We start from the raw sequence: 25929 nt of genomic DNA on the forward strand, positions 1-25929 counted from the left end.
GCACATGACAACGGACATAATTGCAGCCGGTCTGTTGGGGTAGGGGAGGTAAGGGAAGATACGCTTCAGGAACCTGAAATGGAAATGACAGGTTTGGGATGCATTGTTGATGTGGTGAGACAGAGTTAGATCCGAGTCCATTGTGCAGCCAAGGTTTTGGACAGTGGTGGTGATCGGGGTAGTGGGTAGACCGACTGAGGGTGACCAGGGAGTCAGTTGGGGGAATAGAGCAGTTTTGCTGCATACCTTGATCTCAGTTTTACCTGGGTTCAGAAGGAGATGGTTAGTCTTCAACCAGCGGTCAAGGTCTGTGAGACATGCTGCTAGGTCAGAGCGAGGGTAGGTGGTCGATTTAGGAATTCTAAAGATGATTTGTGTGCCATTTGGATAGTTACAGGAGGTGAGGTTGTCTGCGCGGATGATCCTGAGTATGGGGGTCATGAAGAGAGAGTAGAGAGGCAGGCGCCTTGGGGTACTCCAGTGTTTACTGGGCATGCAGAGGAGAGAAAGGGGAGAGATGGGTGATTTGCTAATTATTACTGAGGAATGAGGTGATCCAGCTGAGTGCTGAATCCCGTAATCCTAAGGAGTGCAGTCTGTCAAGGAAGATCATGTGGTTAATGGTGTCAAACGCTGCCTAGAGGTCAGGAAGAATAAGTGCTGTGCATCCTTCTGAGTCTGCTGTGACTTTGAGGTCATCCCAGATAGAGATCAGCATGGTTTCTCTTCCGTGGTGCGGACAGAAACCTGATTGCGCAGGGTCTAGTAAATTCCACTAAACCATTGAGCCGTCAGTATGCAGTGTGGTCAATGAGTTTTGTTAGGAATCTGGTGTTGGACATCAGCCTGTAGTTGATTGGTAGGAGAGGGTCAAGGGATGCTTTTTTAAGCAGAGGTTTGATGGGCAGTTTTGAAGGATTCTGGGAAGTTGCTGGAGGTGAGGGAGTCGTTAAGAATAGACCTAGCCAATTCTCCTGCACAGGTAGAGGTGAAGATTTCTTTGAGGAGAGAGGCAGGACAAGGGTTGAGGGGCGGGCCGGAGGGTCGGCTGACAGATAGTAGTTTCACAGACACCTCTCTCAAGATAGGGTTGAAAGAGCAGAAAGAAGGGATCTCGTGGGGAAGGGTGGTTGGGTCTGGTAGAGCATGTGTAGACAAGATGGAGAGTTTGGTGTTGAGAGTGGACATTCTGTCTACAGCTGTTTTGTGGAAGTGTTCAGAAAGGGAGCTGGAGAGAATTTGTAAGTAGGCAGTCGGGGCTGCGGTGCAGGGCGGGTTCAGGAATTCTGTGATGATCCTGTGAAGACCTTCGTTGCTGCTATGGCAGTCCAGGATCCTTTCATTATAATAGGTTCTTTTGGCCTTTCGGATCTCTGATTTGTATTTTCTGTGGTGGTGGGCGAGTACTGATTTGCTTAGCAGGGTTCTGGAGCTCACCATTTGCGCTCAAGGGAGTGGTTATGGGTTTTTAGAGTCTTCAGGTGGGGGGGTGAACCATTTGGGAGTAGGTCATTTGTGGGATGGAGCAGACTTGAAAGGGGCTAGGGGAATGAGGGAGTAGTTTAGCCAGGAGTTGAAGAGCGCTAAGGCTAAGGGTCTAACTGCAGTTGGGAGTGACAGGAGGGCGCTAAACAGCACCTTGGCCAGGTCCGGTAGCACCTTGACCTTGTTCCAGCACTTGAACTGAAATGTAGGGGTAGAGCATGGCTTGGGGGGTGGCGGCAGTGTGAGGAGGGAGAAAGGTATGGCAGGGCGGTCTGTCCAGATGAGGGGTTGGGGGTGGATGTGAGATGAAGTCGGAAACGCTGCAAATGGCATTGATGGTGTGGGCCAGCAGTGTTTTGGATCCTCTGATATGCTTGATGAGGTTGAGTGTCTCTAGGTTGTCGACCAGGGTTAGAGTCATGGAGTCGTTGGGGAGGTCGAACCAGAAGTTGAAGATTCCCAGTAGGGTGAATACTGGGTGGTTAGCTAGAGTGGCTGCTATTGAGTCACATAGGCTGTTGGTGAAGTGCCTGTCTTAGCCAGGGGGCCTGCAGATGAGTAGGAAGCTGTGTGAGGAATTAGGCAAGAGAGAAAGTTTGACTAGGAGGGATTCACAGTTAGCTGCACTGGGTTGTGTTTCACTGGTGGGAACAGAGATGTGAGGTTTGTGGAGGATGGCCAATCCGCCTGCTCTAGAAGGTCTGTTGTGGTCTGTTCTAGGTGATGAGTGAGTAGTCGGGTGGGAATGCTTCATGAGCGATAGGCTTGAGGTTGCCCGAGAACCAGGTTTCCGTGATGAAGGTAAGATCGGGGTTCTCAAAGGTTAGGAAATCATAGATGTGTGTTTGTTCTTGGCTACAGAGCGGGCATTGAAGAGGAGGCAGGTGACTATGCAAGAGGTAGTGGGGTGGTGTTTTCCTGGGTGTGCAGAGTTGGCAGGGCTTGGATGGTCGGGGTCGCCGGTAGGATAGTGTTGATGGTGGGGAGAGGGTCGATTGGGTAGGGTAGTGCAATAGGACGGACAGAGGTGGTCCGGGGGGATACTGTAACAGGTGTGTGAAGAGTTGCAGGTGGTTAGGGGCCAGGAAGAGAGGGCTGGCGGACACAGGTCTTCGACTATCTTTATATCTAAGTTCTTGTATTGCGCCACTAACCCGAGGGCCTCAGGGCGCACACAGGAGAAGAAGGAGACAGACACCAGACAACAGAAAACACACAAAGAAACAAAAGCACAATAGAACCACGGGAATCCAGTACTCACAAAGGCCAAAGAGATGGTAAAATATGGCGGGATACGAGATTCGGTGCAAAAAGCAGAGTCCTAACCTTTGTCAAACAGGAAGGTCTTTAATTGTTTCTTAAAGATAAACAAGGAGTCAGTATTAACAAGGTATTTGGGAAGTGAGTTCCATAGGGCCGGTGCCCAGGAGTCAAAACCTACACCTCCAGATCTTTTCAGAGTAAATGGAGGTTGAACCAAGACAGTATTACGGCTTGAGCACAGAGGACGAGCAACTAGTTTCTTTTTTAGCCTAGCAGTAAGATAAGATGGGGCTTTACCATATAGGCATTTGAACACAATGGTTAGACCTTTATGTTGTAATCGCTGTTGCACTGGCAGCCAATGTAGGCTGCGCCTTGCATCGGAAACATGCATATTGCGCTTAAGGCCCATTACAGCACGTACTGCACTATTCTGTATAACCTGCAAGGTTTAAGATTAGCCTGCGAGGTACCAATCATCAGACTATTGCAGTAATCCAATTTACAGTTTACAATTGCAGCTGCAATCAGAGCAAGATTTTCTTTGGACAGATATGGACGTATCTGCCATAAAAGCTGGATATAATAATGGCAAGAGGATTTAAGGTAATTGGTCTGACGGGTAAAAGATAACTGAGGGTCAAAAAAGACCCCCAGAGTCTTTACAGATTTAGATATAGGAATAACATGTTGACCAATCAAAAAGTTGTTGTATTTTGAGTCAAGTTTCTTTAATCTCTGCTGGGTACCTAAAATCAACAGCTCAGTTTTGGCATTATTGAGGGCTAAAGAATTTAACGCCATCCATTTCTGAATTTCAGCAAATATGTGATTCATATCCTCTGCATCTTTTAAATACTCACCAGTAAGTTTGATGACAATCTGCGTGTCGTCAGCATAATTGGCAAAATAAATGCCCATGGCTGACAAAAGAGCGCAGAGAAGATATTAAAGAGTAAAGGCGAAAGACATGAGCCCTGCAGGACACCACATAGTAATAGGGATGCCATGGAATAAGCATTATCCTTTGTTACCCTCATGTTCCATGGGCCCAAAAATGATTTGAACCAGGTTGATGCTTCAGATAAACATTTACCGATTGTGATTAGTCTATCCACCAGAATTGGTGATCGACTAAATCGAAAGCGGCGGAGAGATCTAATAACAGAAACAGGGCTGTATGACCTTTATCAACAAGACCTGCAATATAGGATTTTAAATCCAGCAGCGTAGTCTCAGTCCCATGATTGGACGAAACCCAGACTGTTGAGTGGCTAATATATTGTGTTCCTCGATGAAGGTTTGATATTGGCAGTACGCAATTTTGTCCAAGATTTTCAACATAGGGGGAACATTGGTAATTGGGCGATAATTTCCTGCCTCAGCAGGATCCAGGTTTTCCTTCTTGAGCAAAGGTGTGACCCAAGCTTCCTTTATGTTCTCAGGGACATAGGATTCCTGAAAGGATCAATTGACAAAGGTGGTAATTCATGGGACAAGAGTAAGGATATGATCTTTAAATAAGGAGGCTGGAAAGACATCTTCTTCATAGGAGATATGTTTAAGTTTAGAGACTGTGTCAATGACTTCTTCTATAGAGACAGGTTTAAAAGTGAAAGCAGGAAAAACTTCAGTAGAGTCAATATTATCTATAGTGGGTGGTATATTAGCAGAAATGAGTTTAGCCTGAGTGCTAATATTATTTTGATGAGTTAGAGTTTTATTTATGAAACTATTGTGGATGTTTTGACACCATGCACTGTCCGCCGGAGGCAGCGATGCAGTGGTGCAACCCTTAAGCTCCTGGAGAATAACAAAAAGCTCTTTAGAGCTAGATTTAGCTTTAGAAATCCGGGAATTAAGGTGCAGTTCTTTAGTGGAGTGAATAAGTGACTTATAGTGTCAGAGAGCCTGCTTGTAGGAGGTGAAGCTAGACTCAGATGGTTGTTTATGTCATTGACTGAGTAGTGGTGTGGGATGGACGCTTTGGTTGGTAGCGAAAGGCTCAGAAAGTTGAGGCAGGTGACGCATGCAGAGTTGAGGGCGAGGGGCGTTGTCTATCTTTTTGTGCGTATGGGTGTGGAAGGAGGGTGCGAGAGGGTGGGGGGTCAGCAGGGAAGGGGGTTGAGGCGATGGTTTGGGAAAGGCCAAGACGTACCAAGCTCAAGGAGGGAAGGGGGTGGCCAGGGTAGGCCTTTTGGAGGTGGTGGGGGTGATGGAGTTGGTGGTAGGTAGGTGGGCAATGTTTGCCAAGGGAGCTGGGGTCAGGGCGAGGGAGGTGGAGGTAGCGTTGGAGTTGGCGGAGGGGGTAGGCATGGACAGGGGAGGGGTTGAGCGTAACCTGTCGCAGCACCCCAGGATTCCACTAGGTAGGTTGTGGAGAGAGTGTGGGACAGGGTGAAAGTGTATATGTGGGGGAGGGTGTCTGTTTGGAGGGTGCAGGAGGGGCAGTTGGGCTGAGGGGAGCCTACCCTTGTATGAGAGATAGGCTGAGGCTGATGTGTGGTGGTCCCTGGGTTTGTAGCTGTGGGGGCGGGGACAGGGGCGTGGCGAGAGAGGTGCAGGGTATGTTTCCAAAAGTAGGCGCAATGGATGAGCTGGCGGAGAGGCAATAGTTTTTGGAGAGCTCGTCTGGCGTGAGAGTTGGACGGTGGGTGGTGGGATGCTTCCGGAGGGCGAAGGCCTTCCACCTAGGGAAACATAGAGGGGAGGTGGGGAAATGGCAGGAGTTGATGAGAACGGTTCAGGGATCAGTTCTTTCTGGGCGTGCCAGAGTGCCCCTCTGGTCTGAGAGTTGGAGGGTCAGCGCTGAGAGGATGTAGGAGGCTGTGCGTTCTTTGTGAGGGAGGGTGGAAAAGAGGATTTGGAGGTGGGAGGAGGGTCAGCTGCAGTATTTGGGAGTGGGGTAGGCAGTAGGTGACTCATGGCGGGCCAGAGAGAGCTCGTCTGGTCAGCAGGTTGGAGGGTGTATGGTGAGTGGTGGTGGTGATGGCTCGGTATGTGTGTGGAGGGGTCAGAGATGAAGAGGTTTTGTAGGTTGTGATGTGGGTTCAGGAATGAGGGTGCAACCACATCTCTGATGCCACAAGAACCGCTCACAGGCTACCCCCATCAGGGAAAGGATCAAATCCTCACCATCTCACATTGCTGACTTTCGAACGATGCTCCCTCTTACCTGGCCCAAACACTTAACAGATACTCTCCTGCCAGACCACTGCGTTCCTCAAACAGCCACCTCCTCACCGTACCTAAGGACCGCCGGATAAAATCAGGGGGCTCCAGGTTCCCAGCCTGCGCAGCCACTCTGTTGAATAATTTTCCCCTCAACCTGGGAGGTGACCCCTCCTACCTCTCACTCAGAAAAAAACTCAAGACTGCTAAACTTTGTACAATGCCTTTCTTTTCCCTGTCCTCTGTCTGATTTGCACTTCCTGTAACTAGTGCCAGAATGCCCGTGGGCCATGTGCGCTGCTATAAATACATAAATAAATAAATAAATAAACACATAACTAGTAATGATAAACGTTTTACATTTTGTGTTAATTTCGGTTTGCTAATTTGGGGAATTGGACTGCACAGACTCCTCTCTGCCTTTTCACAGCAGTTTCTGTGCTGCTTGTTAGGCTTATTCTCGGATTGTTCGGGATGAGAGCCATACCAGAGATTACAGATGGCGGCCAGACTGTGCTCTGGCTAGTTTGTATGGGCAGGGTGGAAACAGACTGTGCCCATCCCAAGATGGTGCCTGCATCGGACAATCCTGACCATTCCAAGATGGCGCCCGTGTTTGGACGTTCGTTCGTGATGGATGGAACTGCCAGAACCATCACACAAAGAGCCTGATAGCGACAAGACCCTGGGCTGGGCCCACTGATGCATCCCAACTTTCTTCTTTGGTGCCACAACACTGTTCTGCTCTTCTTACTTTTCTCCTCCTTCCTTGCCGGTCCGAGTCGCCCCGTGACCTCCTCATGAGCTGCCCTCATGCTTGTTTGTCTACCTCATTGCAAAGTGAATTCAGAAAGGCAAATTTGTTGATATTCCTTAACTTCTAAAGTTCCAAAAATTCCATAACGCAGGCTAGTACCGAATTTGTGAAAATCAAAATTGGGTTCAGCACAGGGACCGTGCTGCAAATTTCAAACAAAGTATGGTTGTTTTGGATAATATAAAAAAAAATATTCAATAAGATTTAGTGAATGTTGGAGAACAGCACTGAAATTCTTACCAAATGGACCGGGCACATAGTCATTTGGCTCTGGTCATTTTGTTATATAACCCTAGTAAACAAGAACAAATAATAATAGGTGATCCATGTGGTGCTGTTGTCACATCGCTGATCTGAACATAACACTAATGAAAAGGGTGTGGTAAACAACAAACTGCACCTGTGTTTAAAAGCTGATTGCATAGCACTCAATTGGCGACTTATCCCAAAAACTCACAAAACTACTAGCAATAACACCTGTTGTGGCAGACTGGATTGGCTGGTAACAGCCCTCAAGTCCAGCCCAGTATTAAGGCCACGGGCCATTGCTGGGCCAATGCCTCCCACTGCCGCAGGTCTTATTGCTCTATTTAAACGGATTAAAACATTGGAATGTGAATGTAGGTAATACCTTGCAGACAATACACTGGCAAAGGGCAATAAGGACTGGTACAATTTGTTTGTCACACCATTTCAATGTTCCTTCTGTCCCTCTTAATTGTATGTTAATGTTAATGTTAAAGGATATTTATACCGTGCACTATCACCACCAAAGTGATCCCCTGCCGCTCTGGCAGATCGGAAAAAAGGGGGTTGTTTGGGGTACGTTAGTAGGACAAAGTATGGAGGAAGAGCAAGGGAGCTGTGATGTGCTGTTGGCAGCTTCAGTTCGGTTAACACCGTTTGGTGAACTTTTTGGTCGGTAATCGTCATGTGCTGTTGTGTACGGCTGCATGTGGTTTGTTTGTTGTTGCAGTGTAGTGAAGTGCATGCGGTTTTAGAGATTTCCTTGCGTTTAGTTAGTGTTTGAGAGCTGTATGCAGAGGGGAGAGGTTTTAGTAGGGTTGGTTACAGAACATTCTACCCTGATTGGGTGGATTGTTCAAACAGCAACAATGTCTCACTCCTCATGCTATTATCAGTTGTTAATGTCCCTTTCCCCTGAAACGGCTTGCTTCAATCTGCCTTTAACTCCAGCCAATGGCTGTTTATGCTTGGCAATGACCTTGGAGTGTGGCATTGTTGCTAAATGATTGAACTGCAACCAATCCATGTGCTGCAGTGAGGAACTGAAACCAAATGGGTGCAGCCCAGATCTTTATATTCTGGTCCTCTGGTTAACCTTGTCACCAGGCCAGAAGGGGGATACTTCAACACCTACCGCTAACCCTCTACCCAGACCAACTGAAAAGGGAAGCGTGTCAGACCATCTATAATGGATAATGCCTGCAGCTTTCACCCAGTCCACCTGAAGAGGTGAAGCATAAATATCAAGGGAACCTGCAAAGACTAATGACAGCAGGAGTGGACTATCAGCCCGAGTGTCTTAGAGGAATACTGGATGCCAAACCTCGCCCAACCAAAAGAAAGGTTGGTAGGTATTATAGCGGATCCCAGCGTTGCACTGAAGCTGCACCGGAAGACAAGACACTAATCACCGGAACAGGAGAAACAAATCACCGGAACAGGAGACACTAATCTCCAGCGCATGCGCAGAGTTGGTAGCAATATGCTCCCGAGCTGCCATAATGCACTCTGGCTGATAGACCATTATGCAGCTTTTTAAAAGGTCCCTCCCACCCCATTACCCAGAATCATATAACGGGGAGTGTACGCGCATAGCGCGCGCATGCAAAGTTGCATGCTAGGGTGTATACTGTTTGGCTGGCTGGACCTATTTTCTGCTCCGTTCTGGTGTTGAACATTAGCAACGTGGACGTGTTGTCGTGTTGCTGTGGTACACTGCTCTTGCCTGAAAATACTTTATTGACAGCTGTGTTTGCTATGTGCTATGTGCTTTCTGCTACGGACTGTTTTTATGGAACTTTTAAAGCAGATTGAAATAGTAATTTTCTGCCTTTCCCTATGTTTACAGGTCCCTCCCACCCCATTACCCAGAAGCATATAACGAGGAGGATACGCGCATAGCGCGCGCGCATACGAAGTTGCATGCTAAGGTGTATGCTGTTTGGCTGCTCACTAACTCCTGTGGAAGGATAAAATTTGCTGTAATTTAAGGTTTATACATATAAACATCCTGAAATTTTAATTCTTTCTGACACGTACAATCTAAGCAAGAAGGGAACATATTTACTCAGCACTTGCGTGGCCATGTCCAACGGACTTTATACGCTGAAAACGGCAATGCCGTACAACAAAGTGGACTCTCGGGCGTGCGTGACGCTGAAATCTACTCCCCTTAAACCATCCCCTATTATTGCTAACCGAAAAAAGCTTACAGGGTTGAATTCATTCATACTGGACAAAAAATTAGTGGCTGACGATACACGCGTTTTGTCGGCCTTGTGACGTTATCGCAGGAGTTTCTGCTGTGGCGGATAACATTGATCACTCCGGATTGGCGAATACTCCAATCCCGCAGGTAAATACATTTAACATTTCACTTACTGATACCCAGTTTATGTCGGGGGAGATTGTTTCGCCAGTTCGGGGTGCTCCACTACTGCCCATTGTTGATTTAACTACCCAACCCATACATGATTGTGAAAACCATAACCCTCGGGTTGAAGAAAATCTGAATAACAGCACTATGATAGATTAATGTTGTAAGAACGTTGTTCCCGATGTTTGTGCTGCTGATCCTATGTGTAATGTTGATAATGCGCTAAGCCACTCACCAATTGGAGTGCCAGAATGTTTTTCTCCACCCAACTGCTCAAAAAAAAAATACACTTACATAATCAATCTCAAAGCTTATTTGAGCCTGAAAATCAAACGATAACCAACCTCTCAGAATGCTTCATTAATCCCACACCTAGACGTCCTCAGCACATTTCCTCACCCCTATATAATCATAACACGAATGCAGGGGGAAATATGGAGCTGTCGCCGATGTTGCAAATAACTCTAACTGCAATAAGCACTTCGGTCTCATCACTGTTGAAGCTCTTCGAAAGCCTAGAGGCTAAAATCAGCCACCAGTCGAAACAGATTGACGGCTTGATGTTATGGATGAAAAGTATTGAGACTAAATTAAAAGAACAGCGAGATCATAGGAAAACAACCATTCCTGCTGACAGATGCAGCTTATGTAAAGCATCAGTATCTGATTCATTGCAGGTTATAGGGAGTGGTTTACCTACTTTTCCTTCAGTCATCAGGCAGGTTACTCTATCTGAGATACCAGGCATGAACAGATCAATTCTTCGTGTATCTGACTCAGATATGGCTCTAGATAGGAATCAAGGAGCACCAACAGTTTGTACTAAGGAGACTTCACCAAATACAATACCAGACACAGGCTCACAACAACCTACCATTAGTTTGCCTCCTGAACAGATTAATACAAAAGATAAGACACCAGCAACAATGTATAATTTGTTTCATATTAAATCTGTCAAGAAAGCAAAATGTAGCTTAAATAAGGCCAAAAAAAGAAACCAAAAAAATAATACTCAGATCTCAAAGGCTAGCGTAAAAAAATGTGTTGAACGAGTGTTAGCAAAAGGAAATGCTGAAGCTCTCCAACCGGTAGCTAAAAAATTCTGCAAACTTACTAAAAGAAAGAATTTTCACTCTTCAGTTTTAGTGAGCAGCTCCAAAGATTACGCACCACTTAATGCTTTGATCTCAGCACTAGCAGGAGGAGATCAACATCAAAAACATAAGGAAGCTGTATCTACTGTGACTATGGGTATGTTGCCTGCAGTGGATAGTCAACCAAAAAATCCTGAGAAAATATCTAGTGTATCAGTAGTTGAGGATAAAACTGCTGCAGTCAGGGACAAAAGATGCGTCACTCCGCCTGTCGATACTAAAATACAAGAGCCTATACGAGAGTCGGGTATAGCAACAAGTCTCTTACCACAAATTAGAGCTATGATACATTCTACGTTTAGAGATATAGTGGTCTCTCAAAATCAGATCATTCACAGGGATAAAGGAACTATTCAAACGCACAGAACACTGGGAGGTGGTCAGCATGATCAAAATGAAAAACGTGAATTGAATAATAATGTTGCAAACATAGCCATCAATAGTACATCTAATATCACTGGTGGTAAAGGTGTATCCTCGAGGAAATTTGCTAAAGCTGAGCACTACTTTATCCTAAAGTGTCGTGCGGCTCCATTCCCTATGTATGATCTGAACAGAATGCCAATTCTAGCAATTTTCGAAGATGTTCATAGCCTGCAAGATATAAATACTAACAATATATCTGAGGTGGAATTTCTGAATGATTCGGACTTATCTATAGTGTGAATTTGGATTCCGTCTAGTGTTGTTAGAAATGTCATTTGGAAAGCAAAGTTAGAGCTTTTTGCCCTAGGGTTTCTTCTGGCACAAGATCCATCAGCCATTAAGGAAGTCTCTGAGAGTGAATCTTCCAGAATACAAGATCTAAAATCAGGCATCCACAGATCTCAGGGTTATGATTCTCAGCTAGGTGGTGAATATCGGGGTGGTTCGATCCATCATCCCCCTTCAATCCTGTAACTACCTGGTAAAAAAGTTAATAAAACACTAAGCCTAGTCAGTTGGAATACGTGTGGATCATCGCACTTAACTGAATCGACCTCCAGCATTTTATTGTCATTCCAGATTCTGGCTTTCCAAGAGACCTGGTTGGTTACTTCGCCAGTATGGAATGGATATGATATCAGGCTACATCTGGCAAAATCCAATGGTAAGGGCAGAGCGTCTTCAGGACTTATGGTTGCAGTAGCTAACTAGGAGGGATTAGAAATATTCCCCTGGTCAACTCCTAACATACAATTGGTTAGAATTATATTTGGTAAATATAACATGCGCTATTTAACCTATACCGTAACCCTGTTGCTGTTTCTGACGGCGTCTTCTTTAATTATTTGGAATCACTGTTAGATATAGTGGCTCAGACTACAGACATCACCAATGTAATTTTGGTTTGTGATCTAAATTTGCAATGTTTTGGGCTAAGTAATTCCAAATCTAAAAGAAAGACCGAGGTTGCTGAAAGGTGGATAACTCTTATGGAAGATCGACAATTGGTGATGCTAAATGGTGCATTCCCGAAGGATATTCCACCTAGAAGTACATGGCATAGGAACAAGAGTGAATCCATCATTGACTATATTTTTATGGACAGGGTAACCTTTAGCCATATTAGTGATTTTGAGATAGTTCCTCAAATCTATAGTGACCACAATTTACTGGTGACAAAATGGTCTGTTGATCATAACGAATTTTGCCCTGGTATGAATGTATACAAATACAATGTAAATATTAATAATGCTGGTAACCGCTTTAAGTGGAATGAAGCAGGTTTATATAACTTGCTCCAGTATGGGTGGAGAGATGAACAATACACTGACACTCTCCAATTTTATTAAACACAAATTGGCAAGTCTTTACATAAAGCGACCTAAACTAGACACGTCTTTGATGCGGAGGTGAAGGCGCGCAAGATGACTCTACACAAAGAACTGAAAGTAGCTCGCCTTGCTCCTCTTGTCCCGCGACAACAATGTATTCGCTCATTAAAATGTAAATATAGGAACTGGTTGCGCATGTACAGGAGCACTTTATAACATGATGGCGAAGATATGCTAAGAGCCATCCGAAGCAAAAATACTTCTGATACATGGACTCTGTTAAATATGCCACAGCACCCAAGCAAGTGGCAGTACAGATAAACGGGGTAAGGTAGCATCAATGGAGAGAATATTTTTTAAAGATGTATGCACTACCAGAAGGCAAGAGAGAGAGTAATAACAACCCTAAACATAGCTGTAAAAACTTGCAAATCACTAGGGAAGATATTTTATTGGTCATAAATAAATCCAGCAGTTCACGGGCTCCAGGCCCGGATGGGTTAAGCAACTGGACTTTCAAGCAGTATTCACAAATATCGTCTCAAATTCTCTTTAATCTCTTTCCTAAAAACCATTAAGACAAATTGTCTTCCTGAGTCATGGAAGAGCTCCGTGGTTGTGCCTATATTCAAGAGGGGCGATCGGTCATGTCCGTCAAACTACAGGCCGATCGCCCTCCTGGATGCACCGGGCAAGCTTTTCTCCAGATTTATCTTACAAGAATTTACTGCCTGGTCAGAGAAATATGCACAACGCAACCCTTTTCAAACTGGGTTTATAGCAGGAATGGTAACGTCCATTAATCATCTCACCATTAAAGCCATTGTTTGCCATCATCTTCCCCTGAATCAGTCACTCTATATGATTTTTGTAGACCTGAAGGAAGCGTATGACTCTGTCTCCAGGGAAATTCTTGAGAAGTTGATTAGGGCTGACTGTCCTGCGCATTTAGTACAACTCATAAGGGACCTGCATACGAACACCAGAATGCAGGTCAGATTGGATTTACAGGGCACGCTGACCCCAGATATGGAGACACGAAGAGTGGGGTGGGGGGGCAGAGATGTATCCTTGCCTCTGCCTTTTTCAATTTCTTTATCTCTGATATTGGAGACTATTTTGTGGACATTTTACCTGACGCTCCTAAGTTAGCTTCTAGACCAATATCTGCTATTTTGTATGCTGATGACCTTGTTCTTATTTCAAAATCACTGCAGTGTTAGCAGAGAATGTTGGATGCGCTTTTTCTATCTGTACATGAATATTGTCTGACTATCAACTTGACAAAAACTAAAGTTCTAATGTGTCACAAAAATAATCAAATGAAAAAGGAGATATAAGTGGCTATTACAGGGTGGAGTGCTGCAACAAGTACATCATTATATATGCTTGTTTGTAACTGTAGCGGATCAAGCGGATGACAAAGCTCGCTTTCAATGCTTGGAATTAAAACTGAACCGATCCATTTCGCAGGCCACAATTATTGATGGCAAATATGGAAAATTCTCACTTGCATCCACTCTGACGTACTTTTTACAAAAGACAACTCCCATAGTTTTGTATGGCACCGAAACTAAAAATCCCTTTACTGAAGTGATGTGGAATAAATTGGAATATAGATTTTGGAAACAGCTTCTTAAATTGCCTAGATGTGTTCCAGGTGTAATGATTAGACATGAATTGGGATTTCCTTGTATGCACGCAATATTTGGCAGATTATTGCACTTTTTTGGAAGTGCCTTATGGCGATTGAATCAACCTCCCTTGTAGGTATTCTATCAAGGCATAAGTTTCGATCTCATGATTTGTTTGTCAGAAGATGGAGACAGACAGCCACTCGTGCTTTAACTGATGCTAATATATCCCTGGACACCTTGATTCTCAATCCTAGTAAGGCGAAGACTCTACTATTCCAACTAGACTGGATACAGACTAGACACAAATGTATGAAATACAGAAAAATATCTGGAATGCTCCCCGTCTGCACAGCATAGAGCTGATTTTATGCGATTACACTTCAATTTGTTGCCTACTAAAGAAATACAGAATAGGCGAAATATAATGATAATAAGTGGACCAACTTGTAGATTTGGTAAAAACATTGGAGAGTCAGAGGGCCTCATTACACGGAAGGCGGTGAGCCATGGCGCTATTAGCGCCATGGCTCATGCCGGTAAAATACCGGCACCGCCTTGGCGGAAAGGGGATTTACCGCCCCATTCCAAGGTTGGTGGGGCGGTAAATCCCCCTTCGCCATTGCCCTTTCCCATTCCCATTTCTGCCCCATAGGGCTCTATGGGAATGGGGAAGGCGCTAATTACGGCACCGCAATTTTGCGGTGCCGTAATTAGCTCCGAGGTCCCTTAGCGGGTTGGTTTTTAACGCCTGCAAAAAGCAGGCGTTAAAACACCAACCCACTAAGAGACCTCGTAGTAAGGCGGTAATGGTTAACGGCCACCATTACCATTAACGGTGGCCGTTAACCATTACCGCCTTCCATGTAATGAGGCCCAGAGACTCTGAAACACATACTCACATCATGTAAAAATCTAAATAACTTGCGCACAAAGTTTCTCAGAAGGCCTTTAATGATGTTCAAAGAATTGTCAGTAGATCACATGTGGGAAATGATATTCGCCGGCTTCTTGGCATCTCTTGGAATTGGGACTATAAACTTCCTTCGAGCCTTAAAACGCGAGGATATAAACATATTTGAATACTGAAATCAAGTCTGATTCTTGAATCATCTCTTGGTAGAAGATGATTTTTTATATTTTTATTGCTAAAGGTTCTTACTGATCAGATTTTTTTATTTTTATTTTATTCATTCCTTACATTTCTGCTAACTAAAATTGTCTTTTCATTTTTCTTTTCCTTTTTTTTCCTATTTTAGTAAGACATTTATGTTAGTAAGATTTTATATCATGATCTGAATTTGGACCTTTTGTTTTGTTTTAAATCAATATGCTGTTATTTGTGAGAATGATTTAAGCTTTGTTCTTCTATTTTTGATGTGTGTTAAATTAAATTGTAAAAGTTGATTAAATCAGCTAAAAACAATAAAAAAAAGTAAAAAAAAAAATACATAACACCTGCACCATGTTTACCTTTTTTCGCCTGCAAGGGCAGTTTCGATTTTGGCTTAAGCGGCAAATTACAATCATTCACAATATACCTTTTTCACTACTGTCTCATTTACCACATGTGTCACTGGGTCTATGTGTGCATAAGCATGTATTTGTAGAGATATTGTGATGCTCCAGCAATTCCTACTGAGAACAATACCATAGTAAACTACAGCTTGAAGTCCCCAATCCAGCCTACACCTCTGTTATGGCACTCATTAAGGTCATCAGAGGTTGGCAGGGTGGGGAATGCATCTCTTGAGTGTTCCCTTGGTAAACTACTCCTGCCCTAATGATGCCATACAACAAATGGACACAATGGCCAACATACATATGTTTAGCCTAGCGGCTCACCAGGTTATTATGGCTGCATGATGGCCTATGCACAATTCTAGCCAGTACTGTAGTACCGCCCTCAGACCTGCTCCTCTGCCCAGACTTGGCGAGAGCACCTGAGCCTGGACTGTGACAGGTCTCGACTAGTCGGCCAGTTTTTAAGCACCTCTTATGACCACATTCCCTTCAAACAGAGTAAAGACAATGAACAGCTGCAGTCTGTGATGATAGCGGTAATTCCACTGGATGAAATTATTGTTACTGCTGTGGTGACTGGCAAAATTACCACTGCATTACAAGGCGATGGGAGCACGTGAACTCCATTGGCATTAACAGTAAATCCGTCCGGCAGAATTACTGCCATAAATCAAGTTTGGATGGTAATTCCACCTGGCATCAGCAAAATTACTGTTACCACTAGTCAACTCGGCACAAATTCCACACATTGTGGAAACAGGAAGTCTGACGGCGGACATCTTTGAAAATCCAATTCACCCTGAATCTTACATTTTCTATTGCCATCCGAACACAGGAATAACAGGGAAGATGACACAGGAAAAGGGCAAATGCAAGGTGCCGGACATGAGGATGCGCAGGTTGAAGTTCAGCGAGGATGAGCTTCAGGTGCTTGCAGATGAGTTGGTGGCTCATGCTGATTAGCTCTCTGGCACCAGCCACCAGAGGACCTCTGGCCAGAGGAAGGCTCCCACCTTGCATGAGCCGTACTCACTGTCTGCCAGTGTTGCATTGACATTGCGCATTGTTGAACTTTGGCATTGGCTCTGTAGGTATGTGTTCCCTATGCACTGTAGTTCCTGTAGTCCTCTGCTTACGTACTACTTACTTGTTGGGGCAATATGCATTACTGACATGCTACTGCATTGTTCTGCAGGGCCTGGTCCTGTGGGTTGGTGGGAGTCATGTGCGGGCTGAAAGGGCAGGTCCTGCATGCGCAGGGTCTTGACAGAGAATACATTGATCAGTAGTGGTACCCCCCCTTCACATAGCATTACACTTGTGCTGCAGGGTTATGTTGTGTGATGGCACTTATACTCACCCAATATCAGTGCCCGTTGACCTGTGTGGCTTTCCATGTATTCAGGAAGTGTGCTATTTTTTCTGCAGGACCATTGCTTTGTGGGTGGAACCAGAACGCAACAGTGTGTGATCATGAGGTCAGCATCACAGGTGACTTGGACATTCATGGAGTGATACTGCTTCCTGTTGCGGTATGCCTCTTCGGATGCCTGGGGGGCAACCAATTTCACATGAGTGCAGTCCACAGCGGCAATTACATTGGGCAGGTGCGTAAAAACGTGCCTTTGTGGCATTTATCTGTGCAGGGGTGATGGGCAGGGAGATATGGTGGGATGCATGGCGCAGAAATGCTTCCAGCACCTGCCCAAGCACAACTGAAATTGTGGGCTGAGACTTGCCATGCTGCATGCCCACAGTGTGCTGGTAGGTGCTGGTTGCAAGAAAATTAGGCACGGACACAAGCTTCAGCAGCGGGGGGAAGGCAGTTCTGATGTTGATCCTGCTGTCAATGTCGTCATGGATCAGTGAGAGTAGCTCTGCAATGTTCAGCCCGTACAGGGTTATCAGCTGCACATCAGTTAATGCCGAGGGTGAGGGCTTGACCCATGGAATATGCGCTCGCCTTGCATGGCGTATCCTCCTCTTCTATGCTCCATGTGCTCTGTGGTGGTGTTCCTGCCCCTGGACCTCAATGTAGAGCAGGAGGTGGTGCATTTCCTAGTTCGCAACTGCTACTGGCAGCATGGTGTTGGAAAGTGAGTTGGGTCAGGTGTGCGCCTTATGCACTCTTTCAGAGTGGATTGGGTGCACCTGTGACTTACTTTTTATCACCTGTATGCATTTAAAAGCACTATGTTTTTGACTGAATTAACCGTCTATTTTCTGCAGTCATAGTTCTCAACCATTTGTGTCACAAAGGCAGGTGAAAAAACACGATTTTATTTTTGGCCGGTTAGAGGCCTATTGAAACGAATGGGAGTGCTGGAGGCTTGGCAGGTGAGTCAGCTATTTACAAGGTGGGTGACACCCGCCAAAAGCATGTGAGTTGAGAGCTATGTGCAGTATTTCGGCAGTGTTCCAACTTGTAATACAGTGGAAATACCATTTTCCATCTTGGCGGAATTAGAGCCGTAACTAATCCTGCCATATGTTGGTGGTAATTTCACCCAGGCTAATTCCGCCAGCAGAATTAGCACCTACCTCTAATTCGGCATTGTGGTAAACGTGGAGGTAATTACTTTATTGCCACTTTTACTGCATATCGCCCAACTGGTAATGAGTCCCATTGTCTGCAAGAGTTGGGTCTCCCTTGCTCCTATTTAAAGGCTGGCTCAGAACTTCACTCACCGATCCCTGCTGTCTTTGGTGGCTAGTGCAGCTTTACTGAACATGGTTTAGAATGTCTCTACAATGCCACAGATCAACTTTTCTCTCCCCATCAAGTCCATCGCATTCCAGTCTCAACTCTGGCATGCAAATATACATCTTTGCGAACCTCCTCAGAGGTACTCTGCCTTTCCTCTCCTTCCCCCAGAAGCTCACTGTCTCCCAAGCTCTGGTTCTCTCTGGGCTGGACTATTGTAATAGCCTCTTTCTAAATCTACCTGCCTCTACTCTCCGCCCTCTGCAACTAATCCAGAACAGGACTGCAAGACTTGTCCTTGGCCTCAAGCCCTGTGATCATATCTCTCCAGCTCTGAAATCTCTCCATTGGTTCCCAGTGGACGCTAGGATTAAATTCAAAACCCTCTGCATTGTCCACAAGGCATTCTGGGGTCTGGGTCCAAAATACCTTCAGCTATCCCTGCGCAAATACCTCCCCTCTCGAGCTCTTCGCTCAGCTACTTCTAACTCCCTCAGGGTCAGTCGTATTTCAAAGAAACTAGCTGGGGGTAGATCTCTGTCTTCGGCTGGGAACTCCCTCTGGAACAGCCTCCCTGCCACTCTAAAACTTGAGGAGAACCATCTCTGGTTCCGAAAGCTCCTCAAGACCTTTATCTTTGCTTCCACTTTCACTCTCCCTCTCCCCTGCTGAACTGCTCTCTTGGCACTGTGCACTTGGCCACCCTCTGTCCCCTGGGCCCAGGTACCTGTTCACCCTGCCACCCTCCTGCACTGCCTCCTGGCCACCCCTTGCACTGGTGGACTGTATCTGTACCCATACAGTTCCCCACACCCCCATTTTCTTCTTTTTTCTGCACTTATCAGACTTACCCAGTCTGCTGTCTTAAACACAGCACTTTCTGACTGCTCTACCACTGTTTATTGCCTCTACTATCTATTTATTTGTATTTATTATCATTTATGTTTCTTCTCTGCTCCGCACTTTCCACTCTCCCCCTTCCATGCACTTTTCCCTTTCCCTTTCCCATGCACTTGCGCGTTCTCAATGTCACTGGGCCAAGTAAGATCGTTTTGTTCTCCCCTGTTTCCCTCCCTTGCCTTGTTGCGCTCTGAAACACTTTGTGTATGAGCGCGATATAAATAAATGATCATATCATATCATCATATCATATCATATCACATGCCAGCCCTTCCTTGCAGCCTCCCATGGTGTTTGCAATAGATGGTGGAGCGCTTACTTATTGCTCCATGCGTCTGACTCAACATCGAGTACGCCCTCTATGTCAAGACCCGGCCAATGATCCTTGTTCCCACCCTGGTCTTCTTAGCTCTCTACGAGTCAGTCGCATCCATCCGACCATGCCACTCCCTGTGTGACACTCTACCACTACTCGCCTGTTTACTGGGATTGCTTGCACTAATGGGGGTAGCAGGCCTGGCCTAACAGCGCAGGTCACTCCTAACATGGCCACACATATCACACACTACCTCACCACCAGGGTACCCTAGCCAGTTGTCACGCCAGAGTGACCTCTCCTCTTCAGGCCCCGAAAATGTGACACAAAGCCTATTTCTTCCTGACGCCCACTCTGCTCACAGTGGAGGGAGGGTGAAGTTGTGTAGGTCCCAATCCCAGGGGCACTTATCAACAATAGTGAACAGGCCTGTATGCCATCTAAGGTACATGCACATGTAGGCAGGGCCCTGCTGTTTTTACCCTCTCTGTCAGTCCCCTTGATGGGGTCACTTAAAATCTTGAGCTCACTAGCAAGGACTTGATTCCCCAGTGGCAAAATGGACTGGTCTGTCCCGAGTGCCACTCAGGTCAGACTAGTCCATTAGGCCACTGGGGAATCAAGTCCTTACTAGTGATGTCAAAATTGTAAGTACCCCTATCAAGTGGATCTCATGGTGCAGCCTTAAACAACAAAGTCTTAAAGTACACTAGCTCTAATAAGAAAAATTAATTAACTGAAAAATCAGTGTCTATATGGCATATGGCGTGACTGTGTTCATTATTTTTGCTAGGTGATGCCTAGTAACCCCTAGTACAGAGGTCTGCAGCCTACAGCTCTCCAGAGGTTTTGGACTATATGACACATGATCCTTACCATTGACTATACTGATTAGAGCTAATAGGAATTGTAGTCCAAAACATCTGAAGAGCCAAAGGTTGCAGACTCTTCCCTAGAATATGGGCTTCATGTGGTTTAAGCACCTTTGACATTTAATCTGTAACTGGTCGATCGTGAGTCGGCCATCCAAGCTATGCAATGTCCCAAATACCAAAATTGAGAGACCTCATGTTCCGTGGATGGCCTACAAAGACGACCTGACCTACTGGACCAAAGTAGAAATGGCTTAAAGAGGAGTATGGCTGCAGTAGACAATTCATCAGTAATGAACAAATTGGAAATAAATATTGAAATAAACAGTAATAATTAGTTATCACACAAAGGAATATAATCACAGTAGTTTTATATGGAAATCATCGGTTAGTAGACACATCAAGGTGGTACAGTATACTGCTACCTGGCCACATATATCCACAAGAAGCACAAAGCTCAAGTGGTGAGGGTTCACATTTTGAATAAATTCAGCAGTAAGAGAGCTTGATAAAAAAAAAACATTGATTTACTCGTTATTTGTTATTGAAGAGTATACCCAAAAGAATTGCCTTTTGTGTTATACGTATAGAATCAAAATCTGATATGCTAGCCTTGTGGGTGACAGGATAGACGGCTGCTTCTGTAGCCCATTTTAGCATTGCCACAACGTACATCGATATACTACATCCATTGAGTACTGGTTTAACTTCATTAAACACCTTAGCATTTATTAGGAAAGAATGTTTTTATCTTAAAATTGGAACATTTAAAGTCAAATTACATTGTTGGTTTTGAAGGAGGCAATCAATGCCCTCCTTTGTAGAACAAAGCAAGCAATTCTTCAGCTCAATACGAAGAAAGCTTGCTTGTGGGACTAGAAAAGGAACGTCAATGATCTCATGAATACAAAACTTGCTTGAGAGTTCTTTAAATTCTTTCTGACTTTTGCCTTATAGGGTTATTTCCTGGTAAAGACAAAGGGTGTAACTATATGAATTTCAGCTTTAGCCTCATAGGCACTCTTGCAGTCATGGGACCTAAATGTCATATCGAAGAGAAGGATAGAATATGACGACATTGCAAAGATTTGTACAAAAAAGAGACTGCTGAGCAGCAACCTTAGAGAACTTAAGACAAACATTTTATGAGATTTGTAAATTATCTTTGTTTCTAGGGTTGGAAGTGTCCTGGGAGCGTTGTATGAATGGGTATCAGATAACTAATTTTTGCATTTTTAATAGAGATAAGGAACCTGTCGGCATAGATCAGCGAACTTGTTTTTATAAGACGTTTTATCACGGTATATTTCATTGTCTTCAATTAAAGAACTGCAGATACAGATGACAATGACTTGACTTATGCACAGTGATTTTTTTAAGAATACTTTAGGCAGATATATATGCAAACATGAAGTTTGAATCAAACCGGTCATTACTTCTTAAAATATGGTCACTTTGGGTCACAGTTTGGGAATGTTGGTGCTATCCTCTAGATTGTGTAATATGTACATGCTGTTTTTTGTTTTAATCTCTGTTTGAGTGTAAGGTTTAAATGTAAACCAAAGACACTTAATAATAAATAAAAGAAATACACAAATAATAATAAACATATAGAACATGTAGTGCCTCCTTTGTTCATCTTCTCACCTTGGATATCTGGATATTTCACCATATACAGCAGAGCCCATAGTAGTGTCACTCCAGTGGTTTCAGTGGATGCAAAAAACAAATCAAGCACAACCTGGACCAGGTTGGCTTCATTGTATGTATTATCAGTGTCTCCTTTGGTCTGTAGAGAAAAGAATGGTCAATGAGTTTAACATATAATGTAACCTTTTTTATATTTTTATAAAGTACATATCAACAGTATAGTCACATTTCCCAGTCAACTCTTTAGTTCTCTATAGTGCTCCTGTTTCATAGGCTAGTGGCCTATCCTGTATGACGCACTAAAATAGGTTCACCACATGTAAAGTAAAACCGTTCAAATATTTAGGGCTTCCCTACCTCCACCACAAAGCTCTGATCTTCTGCTCAGGCTATAGCGGCATAAGCTCAATGCCACACATCATTGCCTTCAGAAACAAGGAGCAGGAAGGTTTCTTTTGTATCTTTAAAAGATGCAGAAAAGTTGTTCCAGCTCATGCTAGCCAGCATGACACATTTCTGATGTTTTGTCCTACAATTCTCATGATCTCTTCCCACTCACATTGTTGGTTGGGGCTGATGGAAGGTGAAGGCCAAGACATTGGGTGGGAAACAGGTTGGCTATTCCTGTGTCCAGCTGCTAACAGAGCAAATGCAAGGAGATAACTCTGCTGCTCAATATGTTATCCACCCAACGAAGCATAAGAAGAGACACAAAAGAGTAAGGATGGCTTATGGAGCAAGATGAAGGTGCACACATATAGACAACACATTTGCGGTACAATCAAACATATGAGAAAGTGTGATGAGGGACAAGACTTTAAAGATGAATGGGAGAGGATAGCCTGTACAAGAGCATTTAAGCTTTAGTGCAAAAGATGGTGGCTCGTCCATATTGGGTGACAGGGCACTGGCCTACACCCAGTATAGTGGAGCCAGCAAAGCAAAGAAAGCCAATCAAGGGAAACCACTGATTGCTCTCTAAGATGCAGAAAACAGCTCAGGATGTGCTATAGGGAAACGTGTTTTCCCTTATACAGGATGGTACCCGCGCTATTTGATTCCAGGCAAGGCCAAGGGGGGTTGATTACCCTGTCTCTATTGGGAATGAAGGCTGGGTTAACGGAGGGCAAAATGTGTGTAGGAGTGCTCCTGTACCTCCTCACACATTATGTGGTACTGAGACACTCCTCCTACATCACTCTTGTAAGGAACCAGGAAGATCTTCCTGCTTCTTGGTTCCTGTTTGCGTGGGGTAGAGGATCCAGAGGACCATTCTAACAGCATGTGTCATGTAATCTGGAGACCGGAGATAAAGCAGGTTGGAAAGGTACTTTCTGTATGTGGATATGTATGTATGAATACATGCAAGAGTTTTTGCCTGTGTAAGTGCTCATGTGAATGTGTATGAATGGGAGTGCTACATGTGTGTTTGTTGAAGCGTATGGTTGAGTGTGTGAATGGGATGGCAGTATGAATGAGATAGCAATCTGTATGTTATTGGGGTGTGTCTGTGAATGAGAAAGTAGTGTGTGTGCGTAGGTGTGTGTGTTAGTTCAGCGTGCATGGGTGAATGGCATAGTGTGTATTTTGTGTGGGTGCACATCTGAATGCACATACATTTGTGTGTTTGTGGGCAGAGAATGAGCCTCTGATAGGGAACATATTGGTGCAGCCAGCATAGACATGTTTTCTTACAATGGAATTCCTTTTTTACTGCAAAGTCAAAGCCAGTTCCTACAAGGCGGTGTGGGGGGATAGGCTACATTACTGCAGGAAGCATAAATATGTTTTATTATAGTGGGTATAGTATTTTTACTGGCATTATGGGAAAAGATAACATAATGAGTGCTCTTAGCTGGGATATATCATATGATATGGCATTTATAACGCGCCTTTACACAAGTGTTTCTAGGCGTGACAAGACAAGGAAGGGGAAACAAGAGGAAGGACAAAACGATCTCACTAGGCCTTGTGTCATTCATATCACCCAAGCACAGGGAAATATGGTAGTCTACATCAGTTTAGGTAGCATGGACAGTTTTATATCCATTCAGGAGACAGAGTACATGAACAGTGTTCTTACATAGGCATACTGACCAACATTGGTGCAGTCAGTATGCACTTATTTTCTAGCATTGGAATGGGATTTCCTTTTACTGGCATTATGGGTATCGAGTACATGATGAGCATGGATATGTGGCTACTGGCCTACATTGATGCAGCCATTACGTATGTTTTCTAGCAGTGGCATGCCATTATGGATAAAGTAAACATGATTCTTACATACTATCATATATTGGCACAACCAACATGTACATGTTTTGGTACAAGTCACATAAAAAAAACAATGTTATACACTGGCTGTATAATATGGGCAAAGGTCTGATGAAAGAGCACTGGAAAATGCTCTTTTACACTGTTAGTGACTTGGAAGCTATACGATTGGTCCATGTCACCCTGCAAATTCGATTGTAAACAATGTGGCATTTTACCCAATTTTTCACAGAAAGCGTACTGTCAAATGTGCAATCTTAACCAATGATTAAACAAAAGAAAAATCTTGGGGGTAGAATCCCCCTCCCCGAACAACGCATGATTGGTTGGGGATCCCTCTTAGTCACTCAGGCACATACAAGGGAAATGGTTACGCCTTCTAGTTAAACAATTCACTGCCTGTCACTTAGTGCAAACTGAACCCAAACAAAATGCAAAAAATGGCTTAACAAGATATTTTTATGTATACAGTTGTGGTCAACCTTCTGTTAAAACCCCATTGAAATTCATTGAATAATCTTTAGCTGAAGAAATATTTTATTTACAATGAAAAACCTAACAACACTGCCCTTTTTCAGTTATAGTTAGCAAAATAAACTCCAACTCACACTCTTCCATGCACATTGCATCATGTCAAAGACATCTACATTACACGGCAGAAAATTTCACCTGCAGTTTTGCACAGTGTACCTAGCTGTAGTGTCCTCGGAGAATTGTCATTGGCCACCCTCAGCAGTCATTATGCTGCAGTCCATGCCGCAGGCAGAGTGAACCTACCTCCACTGCTCACTGGCCATGGCCTGCACAAGATTGACCCGACGCGCTGTGCCTGCTTGGCTAATCAAAATTGGCCATTTATTTACAGGGTAAGATCTGTTCTGTTTCTGATTTTTAGCCATGATATTTTGGTCCAAAGTCAGTACATGAATCACAGTCATTATGCTCAAGGTCTCTGTTTATATAACAGCAGAATACATGGACAGGCAACATTTGGTTGTCAATGGTATCATGGATAAACAAAGTTGCCTATGTATATTTATGGGCATCACTATTCTGTCTGCCCATTTTATTTTTTGTCCAGGAATCATGGTAATTATGTCCAAGCTCGCTCTCCCTTATCAGGGGTCTATAAGGACAGACAACCATAGTTGTCAATTGTTATACGTGGTCAGCCTTGTTTATGTTCAATGTCATTTGTCCAAGTTTTGCCTGTGATCCGTGGATATGCAGCTTTAAATGTTCATATTTCTTTATTTTGTGGATAATTATTATAAGTCAATAGGTGTCAATGTTTGAACAGAGCATTTGTTTCCTCTTATAAATCAAGTACTATTTCATGCTTTTCAACACCCTCTCAAAGGAACACCAACTCTAAAATCCCAACCTTTTATAAATTAAATGAATTGCAGCCTAAACCCAATGATTCCCCTTAAACTCCATCTTCAAAACCTCCAGGTTTGCAGGTGGTCAAATGTGTTGCTGGGAAGGCTAGGAACCTCTACTAACAGGATAGAGAACTGCATATTCTGCTCCCGAAAGCATAGCCTATTTGCATACCCACAATCCTTTACAAAATGAAAGCAGGTAATGTTGGTAAAAGTAAAGCTCCTTACCAAACATCCCATACCACACATGATTGCTAAAGCATAACAAGGCCAGAATCAGATCATACATTTCACAACTTCTATAATAACGCATGGACAGTTTTCAGTGCCACCTGGGAGGATCATGTGAAACACCTCGGAATTGTGTTGCAGGCTCTTCAAAAGGTCGACTTGACTATAA

At 44.1% G+C, this 25929-nt stretch overlaps 1 protein-coding gene across 1 annotated transcript in view; it reads right to left on the bottom strand.

Moving 5' to 3' along the window:
* LOC138491202 (cytochrome P450 2J2-like) overlaps nt 1-25929 on the bottom strand; it is a 568063-nt gene that overhangs the window by 261043 nt on the left and 281091 nt on the right. Inside the window, exon 4 of the mRNA XM_069617586.1 lies at nt 21868-22009. Coding sequence (XP_069473687.1) covers nt 21868-22009 — 142 coding nt within the window. The remainder of the gene's footprint in view (nt 1-21867; nt 22010-25929) is intronic.

The sequence above is a fragment of the Ambystoma mexicanum genome, chromosome 10, assembly GCF_040938575.1.
Source record: "Ambystoma mexicanum isolate Mex_15411 chromosome 10, UKY_AmexF1_1, whole genome shotgun sequence".
In the NCBI taxonomy this organism is placed as follows: domain Eukaryota; kingdom Metazoa; phylum Chordata; class Amphibia; order Caudata; family Ambystomatidae; genus Ambystoma; species Ambystoma mexicanum.